Here is a 20552-nt window from a genome sequence, read left to right on the forward strand (position 1 = left end):
TATTGGCTATTTATATTTATGGAATATTGGTACCCCGTTGGATCATGTCAGATATAAAAATAGAATACTTAATCGCTAAGTATTAATAAAACTGATTCAATCGGTACCGGTTTTAGGATAAACATCAAAATGGGGCTTTTTACAATACAATTTTGGGCTCAGCACTTCGGTTACACGAATTACGAGAAGATAATATAATAGTTTAATCAAAATATCATGTATCTCAAAATTACAGGTTTTATCGATTTACCGAAATGAATAAAATATCGTAAAATTTGTACCGAGAATCGTACAGGTTAAACCGTACTCCGGATCAAAAAAGTCAAAACACGGAAAATGCTCGAAATAATCAAATTAGGTTAAAAGGGAGTTTTCCCGAGACTTCCGGGTAGCAAAAACGTAAAAACTGTTGAAGTTGGACGATTCCCGATTATTCAAAATAATTAATAATTAATCCGAAAAATAATTTATTAAATTTATAAATTCTTTTTAAAATCATATAACAACACATCAATTACTAAAAAAATGTCAAAATAATCTATACTTTATTTTAGATATATTAAAATTAAAATTCGCAAAATTTATCACATATAAACACTAAACACGGATACCAAATAACGCATAGTTCACCAAAAATTCATATAATAATCACATAATATTTATTTATTGATAAAATAATTACACGTTATATCCCGGATATTACACATACTTTCAGAAATTCGATTAAATTAAATTTTTATTTTAGCGGCAATAGTTGTTATGCACAAGTAATGTTGTAAATGAGTCGAATCGAGTCGAGCTATTAAGGCTTCATATTTCAGCTTTTTAAAAATATATCGAACTCGAACTTTTATCGAGTCAGAATTTTTGTTCTTGTATAGACTCATCAGAAAAAAAGTTGTTCATGAACATGTTCACGAATAACTCACAAACTATGATTCAACAAACAACTCATCAATGTTGTTCACGAGCTCTTGATGAGAAACAACTCAATTTATGAACCCGTTTGCACGATTCTCGAATTTTTGCATAAGTTTCATTTGTTTCTTCTCTAATAAGTAAATAAATAAAAAATTTACAAATCAAACAAATAAATTTGAGTTTTTAGCATCCTAATTTTGATTATATTACGTTATTTCTATTTAAAATAATGATATATACACACTAGTTAAATATATGAACATAATTTAAATAAAATAGTTATATATTTATCATCTAGCATGCATTACAATTTAAATCGTATAAATATAAAAAAATTATAAACTCAATAAAAAATCATAAATGAATTAAATAGATTAGTGAATTTATTTGTAGATAAAAAGATATACAGAATTATTCGGTACATATTTTATCATAAGCGGGGTGTTTATAACATGTTTAGCAACATATATAACTTGTACTTCCTATACTTATTCACAAATTATTTTAACAAACATGTTCACGCGTAACACTCATGAACCTGTCCACGACTATATTAACGAACTTCTTAAATGCACTTGTTCGCAAATTTTCGAGCCGAACTATATCTTGTTCAAGTTCAGGTCATATAAAAATCGAACTTTAAAATTTAGTTCATCTTTGACTTGTTTATAAATTAAACCGAACTCGAGTCAAACTTTAAAAAAAAACACAAAATTGTTCGTAAGCGTATCGACTCATTTACAGTGCTTTGCACAAATTACAAATTTATTGTTATTCCCAAATAATCTAACAATATAATTACAGAAGGGGGTTGAATGTAATTCTTGGTTTCTTTTGGAAATTAATAAAATGTTTTACCAAAATATATATGTGTTTATAAATTAAACCGAATTCGAGTCAAACTTTTTTTAAAAAAAAACACAAAACTGTTCGTAAGTGTATCGACTCATTTACAGTGCTTTGCACAAATTTCAAATTTATTGTTATTCCAAAATAATCTAACAATAGAATTACAGAAGGGGAGTTGAATGTAATTCTTGGTTTCTTTTGAAAATTAAAAAAACGTTTTACCAAAATATATATGTGTTTGATTATGAAAGTGTTCAGAATTGAATATATATGTATTCAAGACACAAAATAATTAAACACAAAGATTTAAAAACTTTCTGGTGGATTGATCTTTTCCACCAGAGTTATATATTGATTGAGAACTCTGTGATGCAAGAATGCACACAGCTACTTACAAGTAAAGTTACCAAGAAAGAATAGAGAAATTCCTAACAGACGTTGCTTTTTCTATTTCTCAGTTCAATCGATAATTAATCTACTTACTACTCTTGGTTTATATATCACCAAGTTACATATGAAAAAGACAACATATAAAACAAAATGTCTAAGTATAATAATATGTTTCTTCATCTCTCTATCCAGCATCTTTTTATTTCTTCAAGTAAGCATGAAAATGGAAATGTTTCTTTGTTCTCATAAACCTGCAAATAGGCTGTCATATTCATTTTGTATACAATCAACTCATGTGACTGTCAAGTCACTCTCAACTGCTATTTGAATTTGTTATCCGTCGAGACGTTGTAGATTATCCATTGAGTCTCAATTGGATCATACATTGAGAGTATCTTGAGTCATCCGTCGAAACGTTGTAGAATCATCCGTTAAAAGTATTTTCATAGCATCCGACACATTTTCATTTATGCAAAATTACAAGGCATCTAATATTTACAATTAGCCAACCAATTTTGCATATCATTCTAGTAGTTAACATGACTTAGAATATCTTACAACCTCCAATTCTCTAAAACATTACAGTATACAGGAATGTGCTACAAAAACTTATTTAAATATAAGCTACTTTTTCAATGGATGACAAAGTAAGATTATCCATTAAAAATCACAAACACACTTAATTAAATCTATTAAAATGTTTTGGTAAAATATCATCAAACTTAAGACATATTCCTAACATTTATTACGTAAAATAGAATACTACTTTTGAAATTATGGAAATATAAAAACATTGATATGCATCTATTTAAAAATATCCGAGTGACCGCCTCAAATTAGGCAACAGCCAGGTGGTCAGTGCAACAAACCTAACTTTATATCAATCTTTAAAATTCAGAAGTACCAATTTCTTATTTTCCGGTTGCTAATTTTTTTAATTAAAATTTTAATATTTTACAGTTGTGATATCGTCCAAACAGTCTCTTTTATTTCTACGGAAACCCAGAATCGCTCGTTAGGTACACACCTCGGCCAGGTTTCCTGCATCAATTTTATAAACACATACACAAATATACATGTTCATGTATCTGCATGTCTTTGATTCTATGCATATGTTTTTATAATTTGTGCAAGATTTCTGGTCTGGCTTTTTAACACATATTTTGTACCAAAGGTATATATAACAAAATTGAACTTTGATCATTCTTTTATGATTCTGCATTGTATATTTTATCTCTGTTAATTTTATTATTTGATTCTTTGTTGCCCATGCGTGTTTGTAATTTGTTTTCACATATTGGCCTTCTAAACAAGAAGATTCCGAAAATTCTATATTTTGCATGTCTTTTGCTGCATTGCATCTTTTTTGACATGTTTTCTCTGCTTAGGCATGAAAAGTCATGTGATGTTTAATGTAAATTTATTTTGGCTTTGAATTAGCAGAGGGCGAAGATTCTGGGTTCTGTGTCCTCCAGAAGCACTGCCAAATGGAGTCTCATTTGGCTGATGCTTCTTGAAGTTTTTGCTTATTTGACTGTTATCATGAGAAGTGCTCAGCTTGTTAAAATTCAAGTTATTGGAGAATTTAGTTATTCGAAAAACTACAGAATCTTGATTTTGAAAGCTTAAATAAGGTTGGTTGTTTTGTGAAAAATGGGCTGCCTTTGCTCTAAGGCAACATGGTCTAATCATTATGTTGCTGAATATGAGAGAGAGAAAGAGAAGGAGAGTAGGAAGTCTTCGGTTCAGTTAGTTGCTCCGAAAGAAGAGATTGTGTCCGAGTCAAGAAGAGGCAAGAGGGATGGATCTGTGCATCGTATAGCTAACGAAAATGTGGGTTCAGTTCGTGGGGCAAAGGATGGTGAGGACAGAATTGTGGAAAGGCCTAAGAGTGGGCATCATAATTCAGCATCTGAATTGTCGTTAAATGGTCGAATAAGTAGCAAACATGGTGGTGCTGAAGGGGAACAAACAGAAGGATGGCCTTCTTGGCTAATTTCAGTTGCTAAAGAGGCTGTACATGGATGGACTCCCAGAAGTGCAGACTCGTACGAGAAGTTAAAGAAAGTCAGTTTTGACCTTATATCTTTGTATACCTATTACAAATACTTGTTTTACCAATTCTTGCTGTTTTTGAGGAATTCCACTCATAGATTCACTTCATGTGATTAGGCTTATGATTCTTGCATTCCATAAAAACAAATTTTATACTAAGCGATCTGCAAAAATGTAGGCAGGTGAGTTGATCGAGTATGAGGCTCTTAGAGGTATAGTGATTTGAGGGTGATTGTGGTTGCTAATTATCCTCATAGAAGTGGAGATGGGTAACTAAATATTTCAACTTCTAAGAAGAAAATTAGCAATGTCAAAGACTCATCTATTACGTAATGCTTTAAGCACTTCCCCATTTAGACCTGCTGTAGGCACATATGCGAATTTATAATTATTATTATGTGAAACAATAAATCAGTCAAGTTAGGCTTACGGCCTCTTTGTTTAATTTGATATTCTTCTGTTACTTGGTGGCCTAATTATAGTTTTTTGAGGTGCTTATATATTGGTGCAAGCCTCACAATTAGCTTACAGGAAATTTATGAACAGAATCTAGACTTCTCCAGTTTACGATAACTTCCTAATGATATTCTGTTATGCAGATTGGCCAAGGAACCTACAGCAGTGTTTACAAAGCACGTGACCTGAAGACCAATAAAATAGTTGCGATGAAAAAAGTGAGGTTTGTTAATATGGATCCAGAAAGTGTTCGTTTTATGGCTAGGGAAATTTGTATTTTGCGTAGACTAGATCACCCAAATGTTATGAGACTTGAGGCTATCGTCACATCCAGAATGTCAGATAACTTGTATCTCGTGTTTGAGTACATGGAACATGATCTCACTGGGCTTTTGGCATCGCCTGATATCAAATTCACTGTCCCACAGGTATGTTTTTACTTTCTTATGCGGGCTTAACTTAGGGGGCGTAATTGTAAGTCTTATACATTGAGATTCCATAACTATGAGTTATGAGAATTACATGTTCTCTTAAAATCACTCACTTTTTTTGTGATAAAATAAATTTATAAATTACATAAGCAGCCCTCTACTCTCAACAAAGCAAAGTCGAAGAGCATATTTATTTTCACCGACATAGACAAATAGTAAAAGTTAATCTGTAACTCTTCCCCGGACATTAACATCATCAATGATGAATATCACCTTTGAAGAAAGGTTTGCCTCATAAAATTTTCCAAATCTCAAAAATATTTATCATAAATGATTATACACACTTCTGCTACATTGGACCATTTAAATTGCGAAATAAATATCTCATTTGCAACTTCACCTATATTGCCGAAGCTGAGGTATATCTAAAGCTGCCAGCAACTTTTGATTCTCAACTCAAGAGCGCTTATGTAGTCAGCATAACAGCTGTTTAAAAAAAATTAGAATTTTTCTTAATAAGTGCTACCCTAATTTAAAACCGATACCGATGTAATAAAAGTTCTATGTTGATGCAGATGTATATATAGTATTCCTGCCTGCGATACCATGAACCGGTAGCGTAGATCTTTCTTTTCCCAGAGAGGGGTCTATCTTGCCAAAACTATTGTCATTATAAAGCAAGGGATGATACCTATATTCAACTATAAACTACAAGGATTGCACACTTTAACAATGGAATCAACTAGTAAGTAATACTCCATCTATCCCGTTGAATTCTATACATTACTTTTTGGCACGCTTTTTAATGCTCATTTAAAATATAACTCCACAATATTTTTTAAAAAAAAAATCCCTGAATAAAAGTTTAATGTTTAAACTTTTATTCAAAAGAAAAAAAATTAAAAAAACATTATGAAACTATACTTTATAAAAGCCTCGAAATGCGTGCAAATAGTGAACGTATACAATTTCATGGGACGGAGGTAGTAGGTATATTAGCATCTAATAACAGTTCATGAGTGAAAGACAAGTTGTACATAATTCACAAAATGGGGAATGAGAGCATAAAAAACTCTCAAATGCTTACGAAAAAAATAACTTAACTTAGTAGGCTTGGACCTCCTCTTGTGTACTATATAGGTTAAACTCTTTCATAATCCTGGAGCTATTAATGAGCATCTGCAGCTTCATTTAATGACCTAAAAATTGAAGGTACAATTTTTGCACCCCCGAATTGGTTACCCATAAATACTAGGATTTGAAAGGTTAATAAATAACTTCCCCCAGTCATCATATTGTTAATTGGATATGTGTAACTATGGGAGAATACTTACCCTATAAAAGTTGTCAGAGGAGGTGGAAGGTTAGTAAAACATCTAGATTGCTTAGACAGTGCTTTCTATGAAATAAGTGAGATTTTCTTCAAGTGTTCCAAGAGGCATCTAGATTTTTTTAAACAATCCCGCCACTGAGACAATCAGACCAGCAATAATCCCAATTGTCACATTGTTAATTGGATATTTGTGAGTTTCTGAGAATGCTTAGCCCCATAAAAAAGTTGTCAGAGGAGGTGTAAGGTTAGTGACTTGCTTCTGTCTCAAAACAACTATAGCTTGCTTAGATTGACTTTCTATGAAGTGAGAGAGAATTTCTTTAAGTGTACCAAAAGGAATTAAAATTTATCTTTGTATTGTCCTAAATAATATTTAACATGCCCCCCCCTCCCCCGAGACAGTCAGCCAACACCGCCCCAGCAGGGTACTATCTTTGTTTTTCTTGAATAGAAATTTCTTGCTTAGGGAACCTAATGAAGGATACTTTCCTTTAAAAAATATTCAAAATTTCTGAAACTCACTCCCTTATTGTGAATAGTTGCTTCTCGTATCGACTATGTCGTGACTTCTGGATTTATATTAGCAACTTACCTTTCTGTGCAACATCTTCAGATTAAATGTTATATGCAACAACTGCTTTGTGGACTAGAACACTGCCATCGTCGCGGTGTCCTACATCGAGACATCAAGGGTTCAAATCTTCTAATCGACAACAACGGAATTCTAAAGATTGGAGACTTTGGTCTAGCTACATTCTTTCAACCTGACAAAAAACAGCATTTAACGAGTCGAGTTGTAACTCTCTGGTATAGGGCTCCAGAGCTTTTGCTTGGTGCTACATCGTATGGAGCTGCCATTGATATGTGGAGTGTAGGATGCATTCTTGCTGAACTTTTTGTTGGGAAGCCTATCATGCCAGGAAGAACAGAGGTAGAGTAATCCAAACTATAGCTATCTGCACTTCTTATATCTTAAACAGAAATACACAAACACGGATACATACACCTACATTCAAATGTCTAACTTAATATAGAGTTCATCTTTTTGGCAAAAAATATCATCCAAAATAATATCCTTTTTCAGCTTGGAAATTCTAATTAACAATCACATTTTTAACTTTGAATTTGACATGAATGATTGTGATTTACTGTGTTTTTAAAATGTATAGAATAATAATTGTTTTCTAGCAAATCAAATTTCACTAAAGAAAAATCGTCAAATTCTTTGTACTGGTTAAGAGGCCTTATGCACATTGACGCTACCACAAAAACTACGTACAAGTGAACTTATGAAGATTAATTATTTAAGTATGGAAATTCTATCTCATAATCCCAAGCAAGTAATAGTTTATTGATCTATGTGACAGAAAGTGTTAAAATGCCAACACTCATGCATCTGAAAAATTTGTGTTTATCTTGTGTTAAGAACCCAACTCTCGCAAAAACTTAAGGTGGTAGGAGAAGCTTAATTTGAATCATATACTATATTCAACACTTCCCCTCACTCGCGTAAGTGCATAATTAATTAGACAAACAAACTGATACCATGTTAAGCAAACACTCCCCTAAAACCTTAAGGTGGTAGGATGAGGCCTTAATTGAATCATATACTATATATTCACATGTTGAATATTATACACACTTCCTTTTACATTTCATGCATCCTTGGCCCCTTTGTTTTGAGGCCCCTTTCGTTTAGTTTCCGAAAGTGTTCTTAACTGTCATTGTGTCAAAAAATCTACTAGTTCTTATTTGAGAAAGGTGCTGATAATATTGAGAAATTCTCAGGTTGAGCAAATGCATAAAATATTCAAGCTTTGTGGATCTCCTTCAGAGGAGTACTGGAAGAAAACTAAATTACCACATGCTACTAGCTTTAAACCTCAACAACCTTACAAGCGCCGGATTGCAGAGACCTTTAAGGATTTGCCTTCGTCAGCTTTGGAGCTTGTGGATGTTCTTCTCTCAGTGGAACCAGAACAACGAACCAGTGCTTCTTCTGCTCTTAAAAGCAAGGTAATGCTGATAACTCTTAGATTCAGTTCTCTGTTAAACTTCTACAGTATAATTCTAGGATTTTGCATCTTAAAGTTGCTCTTGCTTGCTGCCAAGTGCAGAACTTAGCAATTTAGGTATCTTGAGAATATGGAACTTTCCCTTCTCTTAGTAAGATTCCCTTTACTATTCGAAGAATAATGAACTTTCACTTCTCTTAGTAAGATTCACTTTACTATTTGAATTTTTGTGCTACTTTCTAGTGTTACGTAATACATGTCATTCCACTTTATTCCCTGGATAAAGATGGATGATATGAGACTTCTGTTTATCCAAACAATCAAGCAGTCGACATTATGTTTTGTATAGACTGTATTCAAAAATGTGAATTTGCTTGAATTTGTATCACAAAACAGGCATTTGTCACAATGCATACTTCCATGACTGTTAACAGCAGGGTAATTAGGGATTTAACTTGATCAAGCAAGAGGGCCATATGGTGGAATATTGCCTTACACATTGAAAATTATAGGTTGTTACCTATGCTCATCTTTATAGCAGCATCAAGTATCTAATACTCCGTAATTAATAATTAAACAAATCACCAGAGGTTTAGTACACAATAATTTCGAGTATTTCCCATTTTTTAACCTGCTATGTGTATTGTTAATCATTCTTTAAGATACAGATCATCTTTTACATACAGAGTCAAACATGGTTGGAACAGTTTATTAAGGCATTTAATGTTTTACTTATTTATCTACCTTCTGGAGAGCTGCCGGCTAACAACCTTTGCACCTGATCGAAGAATTCTTTGTTGTTTACAACCAAAAAAATATCACTTTTATGAATGTAGTTGTCATTTTTCCTCCCATTTCCAACAACCTCCCAGAAAATGTTATTTATCGTGTAAAGAAGCTGGTTAATACAATGTGAAAACTGCTTTTATACTTAAAATGGATTTGTTATGACATGTTTGCACCCAAAGGTTATTGAAGCCGAAAAAAATTATTTGCTGCTTTTGTTGTGTGGGTGGAGTGAACATGAAGTCCAACTTACAATTATTAATAATTTATTTTGTTTTCTTGTGGTAATGTTACTGATAAGATCAGTATCTCTGACTTGACCTGTTATACGTTTCTATTTTCAGTTCTTTACGACGGCGCCTCTTCCTTGTGATCCATCTAGCTTACCTAAATACAACCCGAGCAAGGAGTATGATGCAAAGCTTCGAGAGGAGCAGAAGAGGTATAGTTTTATATGCCTTTATTTAGATTTTGTTTACTGGTATAAAAATATCGTAATTTAGTATACCACCTAACATATTTTTGTTGTTCAGAGACCTAATACATATAAATAGCCAAGTTCACTTATTAAACTGTTTAAGACCTGGTTCAACTTTTAGGAATAGCAATCACTCACAAATACGTGCTCGACTATATAATTGTCTATATGCATTCCGCTAAAGTCAAATAGAATTTACAAAGGCTTTTCTTTTTGCAATTTTTTTTCCTTGTCAACTTATCCATAAACACAAATGCAGATATGCGGGAGTGACAATAATGGACTGTCATCTAGTCGATAAATCTCTTATTTAGTCCATGTAGATCATGAAATGACAATGTTAAAAAGAAGTAAAAAACACAAGCAAGGAAATATTTGTAGTGTGGTGGTCATGATCAGGTCTAATCCTAGTGCATTCACTTCAATTGGCAATTATATTGCGAAACTAAGTGTCCATTAAACTTTTAACTGGATACACCCGATAGAGACACAATTATATCTGCTGTCAATGCACAAGTAACTGTATGAGAAAAGGCTGAGTGTAAAGCTCATACACTGTATAAAATCAATATAAAAGTTGGAGAGGGATCACTGCTGGTGCTTTCAGAAAATTGTGAATTGCAGGAGATGTAAGTAAAAACAAAGTAATAGGTACCAGCAATTTTTCTTCTGGTGGGAAAGAAACAGCCACGTTTTATTTTGATTATACCACTGACTCTGACTTTCTAGAGAAACGTCATTTTCTCAAACTAAAACAAGATGACGTTTTAAATAAATAATAAGGGAATGATGTGATAATATGACTTTCTACAATAATAAATCAAATTCGCAGTGTCTGGAGATCTATCGATACTAAACCAAATCACCTTACCTCTGTTAAAAAACTATAACGAGCCATTTAACATTTTCAAGTCTGAAATATATATTACATTGTGAAAGACGTATCATAATATTCAACATCACAATAGCAACAGGGAATTTTTTTTATTATTTTCCATCACTTCTATGTAGAAGCCTTACTCAAGACATCTAGTTAAAAACATACTTGCTTTTTTCATCCCAGTGAATATTTAAGTAAGATTTTCATCTCTATCATGTCTTCAGGCGAAAAGCTGAATCTGTAAAAGGACGTGGTCCTGAGTCTGTGAGACGGGGTCACAGAGAATCCAAGGGCAATGACCCAACACCGGAATTTATATCACACGGACAGGTCTTAACAATTATTTTCTGTTATGGTTGGACAATGTATCAGTTGCATCAGGTTCAATTTAATGTTCAAGCTAACTGTAGGTGCAGCAGGTACATTCTAACAAATGCGCTAGTGTAATGTACAAGTCTCGTGGTGATGCTGGATCTGGCTTCCCGCTTGAGCCTCCTAAAGGGTTGAAGAAAAGTGTTAATCATTCAACTTCGATGGTACACCCGAGTGCAGCAGCCTCATGGTCTTCTAAAGTAAAGGATGAAAGTGGTATGTCAGTTTCAGGAAGGACACATAACTCTTCTCTTCGTGGATCAAACCGTGGTTCAACCTTGACAAGGCAGCAATCTCACAAGAATGAAAAGGCTTCCGGCTATGATGATAATATGGTAAGTACTACTGGTATTTCTTCGCTAATGCTCTCTCAGATCCTTTTAATCATGCTCAAAGTTAATTTAAAGTGCAATATTTGTATACCATTTTTCTGGTTGTTATTCATTCGGTGATGAATTCGTAAATGCGGTCTAAATACAAAGAAGGCTGAATATGAAATCAAATATATATAGCACTATTAGTGGAGAGAAGAAAGCCTAAATTCCTTAAGAACCATCTGTTCCTACGTAATCATAAACATAAATTTTGAACACACGTGGTATTATGATGACATGAAGGGCTGTGGGGAGCCTCAGGAAGTACTCTTTACATGTACTATTATGGAAGCTGCATATGGAATAATCATTATGGCATGAAATTAGAACGAATCATGCAGGGACAAAAAAGAAGGGGACAAACTTATATGGCATAATCATTTTAGGGGGGTGTGATTGATTATTCTTGTGCAAATAGTAATGTCAAGCCGAAGAAGAAACTGATACCTGATTGTGCATGTTTGTTTCCTGCACCGAACTCCTAAATTCAAGTCATTGATGACCGATGTGCTTCATATGACCTCTATACATATTGCCATGCAATCTTATAACTGGAATAAAATGTTTCATAATCTGTGAAGCTGGGTAGTCCATCTGTATGAGAAACTGTGTATCCAGTGGGGCAGATATTTTGTATTGGAGTGCAGTAAAATGCCGTGTGGCTTGTTCCAGTGGGGCAGGTATTTATATCGACGGATTTGTTGACCTCTCGGATTCTCTCTTTCTAGAATAGTGGCAAGATGAAACCAGCTTTCTCTCACCAGCACCCACACCCCCGTTATTTTCTTTTGTAGTTTATGCTCCTAACTCGATGCTATTGCTTATCAATCACATGTATATAGTCTATACTTATCTTGGTTTAAGTTGTCATCATTCCGTAATTGATTGATTGCAAAGTCATAACTTTTTGTTGTATGCTAATCTTAGGGCCAGATACCAAGGAAAAACAGGATCCAATATTCTGGACCATTAGTGCCCCCTGGGGGGAATATAGAAGACATGCTGAAAGAACACGAGAAAAACATTCAGGAAGCAGTACGCAAATCACGTCTGGACAAGGACAAGAACAAAAAGAACCTTGGTTATTAACTAGGAAAGTCCAGTCATCTGTTATCCTGAAAAATCGCATTAGTCTCAGTCCCATAACTTGTTACGACTTGGGCTGTTTTATCCCGGAAACTGGAAGCTGATTTCTGTATTCTACCGCCAAAAAGAATTGTATCTTATCTATTCAAGTAGGCCGAAGGTATGGTGGAAACAAGGCTTGTGCTCATATCTAATGGATTTGGTATTTTGTAGGCATGAAAATATGCCATTGTATAGCTGGAGAAGAGCTGTTCATTCTAGTCATAAAATGTCATATTGTAATTCTCTCTCATAAGTCATAACATTACTAATTGCACTAGCAAAATAGATTCTGTAGTTTTTTCACATGAGATTCCTGCAAATCATATAAATGTATGCACCTTAGGAACATGAATTTGATGTTGGGGGCTAGGTTTATGAATTAGAACACAGGAAATTTTATTTGAAAAGTATAAGGATTCTTCTGTTTAATCTGCACAGCGCAGACAACTTGCTAGTACTGGAGATGCAACATTTAATCTCAATAAACTCATTCGCAAAGGTAGCGGCATACATTAACAAATAGTACTTTAAACAGTTTCAAATAAGCTGTCGGTCTATATAGCTATGACTGTTTGCAGATTATGATGGACAAGTTATTGGTATATGGTTAGTCTGGAGGGTGATCATCACTATGGGGTGGACAAGACTTGCGCCTAGCACCATACACTTGAGCTTTAATTATTGATACATGACCCAGTTTAAATGGGCATGTTTTTGGCAAGACCTTTTGCGCAACATGGATATCAAGTTAAAAATGAGTTAAGCTTTAATCCCCAGATAGTCAAACCGAGGCCTTGAATTGTTGAGAGCTATCAATGTTTGTTGCTTGACAAGCCTCCACTGTCTCAATTCACTGCAGTGTGCAGTCTACCATCCTAACTCCTTAACACAATGGCTATCAATAAAGCACATACAAACAAACATAACAAAACAACCAGTTTGAGAAAACATACCAGACAATCATATAAGAATCCTGAAAAAAAAAAAAGGAACTCTAGTAGTGGTTAATAATCTCTGCTAATATTATGTACATTTGGCTTTTCTGAAAAGCATAATTCTTAAAAATGTTTCTAACCCAAACACTTTACTAGGGCTGTTTATTGATTTTATTATGTGCACATATAATGTTTAACAAAGAACTACAAATCTTGCTTAGGCTTGCGACTTAGTTCTGAGTAATGACCGCCCATTCGCTGCAAAATTTCTTCCCATAAACCTTCTGTAGAAGAATTAGCTGTAGCTCCGAAAATTAAATTTGGGCTACATGCAGCAACATGCCAAAAATCTGAGTCAATCTCCTCTTTCAACTGATCAAGCTGCCATCCAGCATAACCAACAAAGAATCTAAAGTCATTAGGTTTGATCAACCCTTTCTTCACCAGCTCAGCAGCTTCATCCAAACTGTTACGAGCACCAAATGACAAGCCAGGAATCACCTCCTCAACTCCAGGATGACGTGCTTTATGCCCTGTTTTAAGCAGAAACATGCTTGCCTCAAGGGGGCCACCAAAATGCAATGGGCATTCAGAAAATGTGGTTGCAAGATCAAGATTAGTGGGTTTCATGTGTTTCATCTTTTTGTGAAGTGGACGGTTTATAACAACTCCGAACGGTCCTTCTTGTGGATGCCTGGTTCCAGATTTGAGAAGAAGAACAACAGTTCGCTCGAAGGTACGGACTCCATCAAGTTTTTCCGTTGCAACAAGAACACAACCTGCTTCAGGTGATGAGATAGGATGGGCCCATTTGGAGCCAAGAGGTTTAGAATGAAGACCTGCAACTTCTTGTTTACGAGTATCAGAGTTTCCTATATTTGCCTGGTTTATATATCAGAAAGATTAACATCCAGGAAACACTTTGAAGTTTACTAAAAGGAATGAAAGAACAATGGTAGCGTTTCCTCAATATGCATATTTCCTCAAAAAAATTCCAAGTTTGACTAAATTGTTATCTCTCTCCCATAACTTTCATTTAAAGTACACCAACATGCATTTCATTTATAGTTTAATTGATGATGTGGCTAGATGCATATATGCATCTTTAGTTTCAAATTTAGAACCAAATATGCATTTATTCATATATTTTTTTGCCAAGATATGCATTTATTCATAATTGCATCCAGATATGCAACCCATTTGGAGTTAAAAAAATTGCGTTGGGTTTTAAAATCTATAAATGAAACCAATTTTATCACTGCATTGGACTTTCTCTTTAGCTTGTATTAACTCTCCGAGCATGTTCAATGGTGGTGCAAATTGATGCTATATCTATAATATAGCACCCGCAAAAGAATACATAACCCCAATGTGATGCTAATCATGGATGTAAATTAGCAAAATTTATCCTTGCTGCTAAATACAGAACCAAGAACCGATGTTATAATTGCTACATAAGCATTCAAGTGGGTAGATAAGGGAAAATAAATAATTAAGTGATAGTGACAAATATAATTGTACATTTGATAATGAAGTAATTGTGATATACATTTATTTAGATATATCTGGCATTATTTTAAAACTATGCATTAAACTACAAGTTCTGTTTTGACATCAAAAATCATTTTTTAATTTCATAATACAACAATTACTATACATATTTTAGCACCACTACTTTCATACAGCTGCTTCAAACACTATAGGATGTTTACTAGTCAATTTACCATACCTTCGCAGTAAAAATACGTCAGGTAACTTAACTACCACTTCAAAAGATTGGTGACAGTAGATGCTAGATCCATGCAACATTGCTTAAAAAACCTGACTTTTGTAATTTTCGCATTCTGTTAGAGAAATAGACCACCAAGATTTTGCCTTAGTAAAAAAAAATCCAAGTACACGGGGAATTACCCAGGTACAGTTTAGGAAAATTAAATAATGTCGTCCAAATAAACCATCTATTTTCTAAAGATAACATTTTATGTTTTTAATTCATAACAAGGTCCGCGCCCGTGTTATTTTCCAAGCTTTTAATTAAGGGTCTGAGTTTAAAATTCAAACAATACTATAGACATAAACAGCTTTACAATTTTATAGACTGACAACATTCACAATAATACATTTTTACACATTAGCACGCTACTCTAACTCGTTAAATTGATTTAACTACTAATGCCATTTTAAAGTTATAGTGCAGTATATATTTATTATGTACATATGTGTCTCGATGCATGATGTATGGATATGTGGAATTAATTAACTATTAAAACGCAATGGAGGAACTGTTTCATTGTCAGTTGCATTTTTGTAAGAGGAGAAACTGTTTATTGTTAGTTGCATATTTGTCAGAGAAAGTTAGTTGCATATTTGTCAGAGAAAGAAAAAATACCTACCTGCTCGTGAGCAAAGAGAGACGCTCTAAATTCTCTCCAGTCCATTACTTTTTGATGGTGTTGCTGAGAGCCAAGTTCATTGGGTTTGTTTCTTTTAGATGGCAGATCTTTTCCTTTAGAATGATCTTCCTTTGGATTTTTATGGTCATCATTCTCTGCTTCATAAGAACATGCAATCAGACACTTATAACAATTTGTTATACTTTCAAGAGGAAATACATTTCATCTTGTTATGCATTACAGAGGTACAAGCACTTGAAGGAAATGCCTCGATCATGAGTCATAATATGTGAAAACATATTCAAATTTAAAGAGTTGCACTTGCTTTTAGCATCAGTATTGCAATATGCAAATTAAATAACCTTAATATTTTTTACTCTATCCATGTTTTTGTTGCCCATACACAACTCACCAGTTCATTATCTCTTTGCACAATCAAATCCACTTTTATTTGCATTTTTGCAATGGAAGTGTAATTTACAGACCCAAAAAAAGGATTTATAAAAAAGTGAGTTTTAAAAAAATAAAAAAAGTGAGCTTAGAAGCTTGAGTAAGTAAATCTGACACCAGAGATACAATTCCTGGTTACTTTTTGGTTGAAACCAGAATAGGCAACCGTAAACAGAATTATAATATACATAATATATCCTTGGATCCGGTATCTTAAGCACGGTCAACTTGTCATTTGCATGTATCATTTGTGTACAAATGTTATAAAAAAGTGCATGCCCTTTATATATTAAGCATACTTGTCAAAAAATATTCATTTCATATGAACACTTGTGATTGAAGTTTTATTAAACTAGTAAACTTTCCCGTTCTCTCTATCACCTCACTTTCCAAGGCATTGCTGTTTATTTTTCAAAAAAAAAAAAAAGTAAAGGCAAATAGCAATTTGTATTTCTCCCGTCCGACTCGGAAGTTTAAGAGTTTCCTTTCTTAAAGTTTTGCAGTTGAGGACTAACAAAATTTAATTTAGCAAAATAATGACTAGTTTATTGTAGGGAAATGTATTAGAAAGTGAAATTTCTGATAGAAAAGCAAACAGAACATTGGTAGTCGCAGTCAAGTAACCAAGTAACTTGATCATGATCTTCTACCGCATACTGATACCAAAATTCTAGATAAGTGGTAAAGTTTTGACTTTCGAGTATCTGCAGTAGATGTCATAAATGTATGGCCCACAAATTGTGTAATGTGTTATAAACATTATGTTTGCTTGACCAAAATATTTCATTTTCAACATCTGGTGACTAAACTTAGACTTATACTTGACAGCACCAAGAAGAGCAGAAATCACAATACAACTAATGGTTTACTCTGATGAAAAGCAATTACATAACGGGCTTAACTCTTTCTTCTCTTTTTTTAAGTAAGCGATCCCAAAATAAGCCAAAAGACTAGTCTCCTCGACATTCAATTCAAACCAGTACCAATTATACTTTTACACCAGCAACAACATTAGACGATCTACAATACTATCAATTCAATGCAAAATAACTATTTCACCCGATTCTAAAACCAACATTAATTTACGCCTATAATTCAAAAATCAAAGAAAAGCCTCAATACATATACACTAAAATCAGTCGAAAATGTGGTCCTTACACCATCACAACACACCTCCTCTAATATTTACAATTATCATTTCTCCTCGCTCATTTTCGGATCCTAAAATAAAATATACATAAACTTCCGAAACCGAAAATTAAGTAAAATAAAAAAGAATATCACAGTCAGCTTAAAAACTAGTAGAAACAATATAATGAATTGTAAATAGTAAAAGTACCTGAAGAATTAGAATTGGAATTAGAATCGCGGCTATTATCTTTACCCAAAGCGGTTACAATAAAACGGTTGGAGCGACGATTGGGAGGTCCGATGTGGAACAAAACGTCGGCGTTTGAGCTTTTGAGCTTAGTGAATTGAAATGAAAGAGAATGATGAGTGTGAATGTAATTGGTGTGATCGTGATAGGAGGATTGGAGAAGAAAGGGAGTGTGAGTTGTGTTCTTCACGTGAATTGCAAGGAGATCCATGAGATCGAGAGAGAGAGGGAGAGGGCGATACAAATTATGCGATGAAGAGATGAAACGGAGTAGAGTGGGGAGAGAGAATATGCTTTTAGTATAACCGATTTGGTGATATGACGCCCAATACAGATTAACCACTTTGGCATTTCATTTTTCTTTTTATTTTTTCATGTCGACAAGAATCGGAAATGTAAAAAAAATGGAAAATAATAAGTTGCTTTTATTTAGAAAACTAAAAATAAAACATGATACTTGATCGGAGTGTTGGCATTTTTTTATCGTACGGAACCGCGTCCGCTACTTTTTGGGTGTGCTCACGCAATAGTCGCTCTGACGTATGATCAAGAGAATAGTTATCCTCTCTTTCATCACTGAGTCAACATAGACTCTTCACATTTCAGATGTGCTTGTTTAATTTTATTTTTCTCTGATGGAATTTTGATTGACATTATACTATTTGGTAACCCGTGTTAAGTACGGGTCCGAAATTAATAATAATATCAAGTTATTATTTGTATAAAATTAAATTTCATAATAATTCGTGTGAAATACAGATTAAAATAAATAAATAAATAAATATTGTTAAATTATGTAGGGAAAAGAAATCGAAATCAAGTGTAATTATAGAATTTCACTGTATAATTCTCTCCTTTTTTTACTAATATGGCTTTTAGATTTAGTTACAATTCTAGTTATACACCTAATTATTTTATTTGTTATAATAATCTAACATGTTAGCTTTATTTAATATAATTATTTAAAAATAAATCGACACTTGGATAAAAACTATCAAATAAAATTAATGTGAAAAGAAAGTAGACAGTATAAGTCAATTCATGTTAGTTGAGATTTAATTATATAAAATTTTAAAAATAGTTATAAAAAAAATTAGTAAGTACCAAAATCTGGTAATTTTGTGTTCTAATATAATAGAATATAGTTTCGTTTATTAGTATAAATAGTTGATAACCCGTGCGAAACAGATTAAAATATTGAATTAGTATTTATAGTGCGAAACACATATCAAGATTAATATATTAAATATTAAATTGGTACTTGCAAAAAATAATTATGTAGTTAAAAGGAATCGAATCATATATGAAATTTTTCATAATAATTCTAATTCTACATTGTTTTACTTGTTAAAAAAATCTAACATATTAGTTTTGTTTTTACAAAATGAATTGTATAGTTATCTTTTGAACAAAATTTTTGTTATTTTAGATAATTTAATATTAATATTATTTGATAAGTATCTCATAATTAACTTTTTCAATATAGTTTATTTAATATTACTTAATAATTGATACAAAAATATTTTTCAAATTAAAGCAAATAGAGGCTTGTACCAACATTACTAACTAATATAACATAAAGTTTAAAAAAAATAAAAGTCAATTTCTGCATGTGAGTACCAAAATTTGGTATTTTTGTACTTAATTTTGTGCTGCAATAACACATGGTTTCGCTTATTAATAAAGAGTATAAATTTTAGGGAAGTTGGCAAATATACCATATTTTGAATATTTATTTGCAAATATACCAATTTGTCTAAACTCTTGCAAATTTCCTATTTTTTAAAACACACAAGAAACTAATTTGCAAATATACGTTTTAACTCTCTGATTCATACTCTCTCTTCTATCTCCTCGCTCTCCACTCCCTCTTTTTTTTATACTCTCTCTTCGATCCATCTCTTTCCCTTTCTCTCTATTTTCTTCCCTCTTTTTTATCTGCTTTTCATTCTTGTTTCAAATTAAATTACGGTTCAATCTTTGTTCTTCGTATCCAAATAGGTAATTTCTCCGGTGAGTCTCCCAACGTCGGTGCCGGAATTGCAGAGATTTCATGATTCAAGATGCACAACTTAGATACACCGATGCGTTTGATGTCATGGTTGATAGTGTACACTCTGCAACAGAGAAGACTAGTGGTAAGTCTTTGGATATGGTGATTTCTAGTTTGTTGTTTTAGTTGCTTTTTAGGTTGTAATGTTTGGTCCCACAGGGGTATTTATTTTTCTTATGTAGTTGCGGTTGCAGTTGCAACTGTTGCAACGATTTGATCTCAATTGCTTGAAATATTTATTATATTTAAATTTGAAATTGCTTTGGTTCTATTTGTGGTTGCTGGCCCCATAAGGGAACCGTAACTTGTGGATATGGTGGTAGTGAAGATGGGTATGGAGGTGGGTGTCATGAATGTGGTAGTGGTGGCCGCAGCTATGGAGGTGGGTGTTTTAGGTCGCATGTTGCTTTGGTTGCATCTATGGTTGCTGACCCTGTAGGGGTACTGCAACATGTTATGCAACCACTCATGTAAGATTCAATAGTTATTGCTTTTGGTTGAAATATGGTTACAGAAGTTACAAACCGTATTAAAATTTTGATTGCATTCAGTTACATATGGTTGCATCCAATTGTATCTAGATGCAACTGCTCTGCAGGGCCAATATAAAAAAGTTGTACAACATATCAGGTAACTTAAACTGTTCTAGGAAGTGACCATAATGGATAGTGTACACTTTGCAATGGAGAAGGCTGGTGGCAAGTCTTTGGATATTGTGGTTTCTAGTTTATTATTTTAGTTATTTTTTAGGTTGCAATGTTTGGCCCCGCAGGGGTATTTATTTTTCTGTCTCGCAAACAGTTACAACTTATTATGCAAATAAATATAATTTTCAAAAAAAAAAAATCAAAGTTACATTTCTGGTTGCTAGCAGT

The 20552-nt window shown here is 33.2% G+C and overlaps 2 protein-coding genes across 8 annotated transcripts; one reads left to right on the top strand and one right to left on the bottom strand.

The window, feature by feature from the left end:
• The first annotated feature begins 3089 nt into the window (after window positions 1-3089).
• On the top strand, window positions 3090-12771 carry LOC141670821 (putative serine/threonine-protein kinase At1g09600). Of its 6 annotated transcripts, none has more exons than XM_074476839.1 (9): window positions 3090-3179; window positions 3604-4227; window positions 4815-5099; window positions 7049-7366; window positions 8224-8451; window positions 9581-9678; window positions 10819-10924; window positions 11005-11301; window positions 12268-12771. In XM_074476839.1, exons 2-9 carry the CDS (start codon window positions 3814-3816, stop codon window positions 12427-12429), a joined length of 1908 nt encoding a protein of 635 aa, XP_074332940.1. In that variant the 5' UTR covers window positions 3090-3179; window positions 3604-3813; the 3' UTR covers window positions 12430-12771. The 6 variants fall into 6 exon arrangements, with proteins under 6 accessions (XP_074332940.1, XP_074332941.1, XP_074332939.1 ...); XM_074476840.1 differs by having other exon boundaries at window positions 3101-3196; XM_074476838.1 differs by lacking the exon at window positions 3090-3179 and adding an exon at window positions 3194-3334.
• A 662-nt stretch (window positions 12772-13433) lies between these two features.
• Window positions 13434-17960, bottom strand: LOC141671715 (uncharacterized). Of its 2 annotated transcripts, none has more exons than XM_074478033.1 (3): window positions 17586-17960; window positions 15797-15951; window positions 13434-14285 (listed from the first exon to the last, which is right to left on the bottom strand). In XM_074478033.1, the coding sequence occupies exons 1-3, from the start codon at window positions 17833-17835 to the stop codon at window positions 13608-13610; spliced, it is 1083 nt and encodes a 360-aa protein (XP_074334134.1). In that variant the 5' UTR covers window positions 17836-17960; the 3' UTR covers window positions 13434-13607. The 2 variants fall into 2 exon arrangements, with proteins under 2 accessions (XP_074334134.1, XP_074334133.1); XM_074478032.1 differs by having other exon boundaries at window positions 15797-15954.
• Between the last annotated feature and the right edge of the window lie 2592 nt (window positions 17961-20552).

Source organism: Apium graveolens, chromosome 7 (assembly GCF_009905375.1).
Source record: "Apium graveolens cultivar Ventura chromosome 7, ASM990537v1, whole genome shotgun sequence".
NCBI classification, from domain to species: Eukaryota; Viridiplantae; Streptophyta; class Magnoliopsida; order Apiales; family Apiaceae; genus Apium; species Apium graveolens.

Excerpts from the sequence above, each read along its gene's own strand:
- LOC141671715 (XM_074478032.1), bottom strand. The coding sequence starts at position 17,835 with ATGGATCTCCTTGCAATTCACGTGAAGAACACAACTCACACTCCCTTT. Across the intron at positions 15,955-17,585 it reads TTCCAATTCTAATTCTTCAG|CAGAGAATGATGACCATAAA; the intron begins GTACTTTTACTA and ends GTTCTTATGAAG. Across the intron at positions 14,286-15,796 it reads CTCTCTTTGCTCACGAGCAG|GCAAATATAGGAAACTCTGA; the intron begins GTAGGTATTTTT and ends TATATAAACCAG.
- LOC141670821 (XM_074476839.1), top strand. The coding sequence starts at position 3,814 with ATGGGCTGCCTTTGCTCTAAGGCAACATGGTCTAATCATTATGTTGCT. Across the intron at positions 5,100-7,048 it reads TCAAATTCACTGTCCCACAG|ATTAAATGTTATATGCAACA; the intron begins GTATGTTTTTAC and ends CAACATCTTCAG. Across the intron at positions 8,452-9,580 it reads CTTCTGCTCTTAAAAGCAAG|TTCTTTACGACGGCGCCTCT; the intron begins GTAATGCTGATA and ends TTCTATTTTCAG.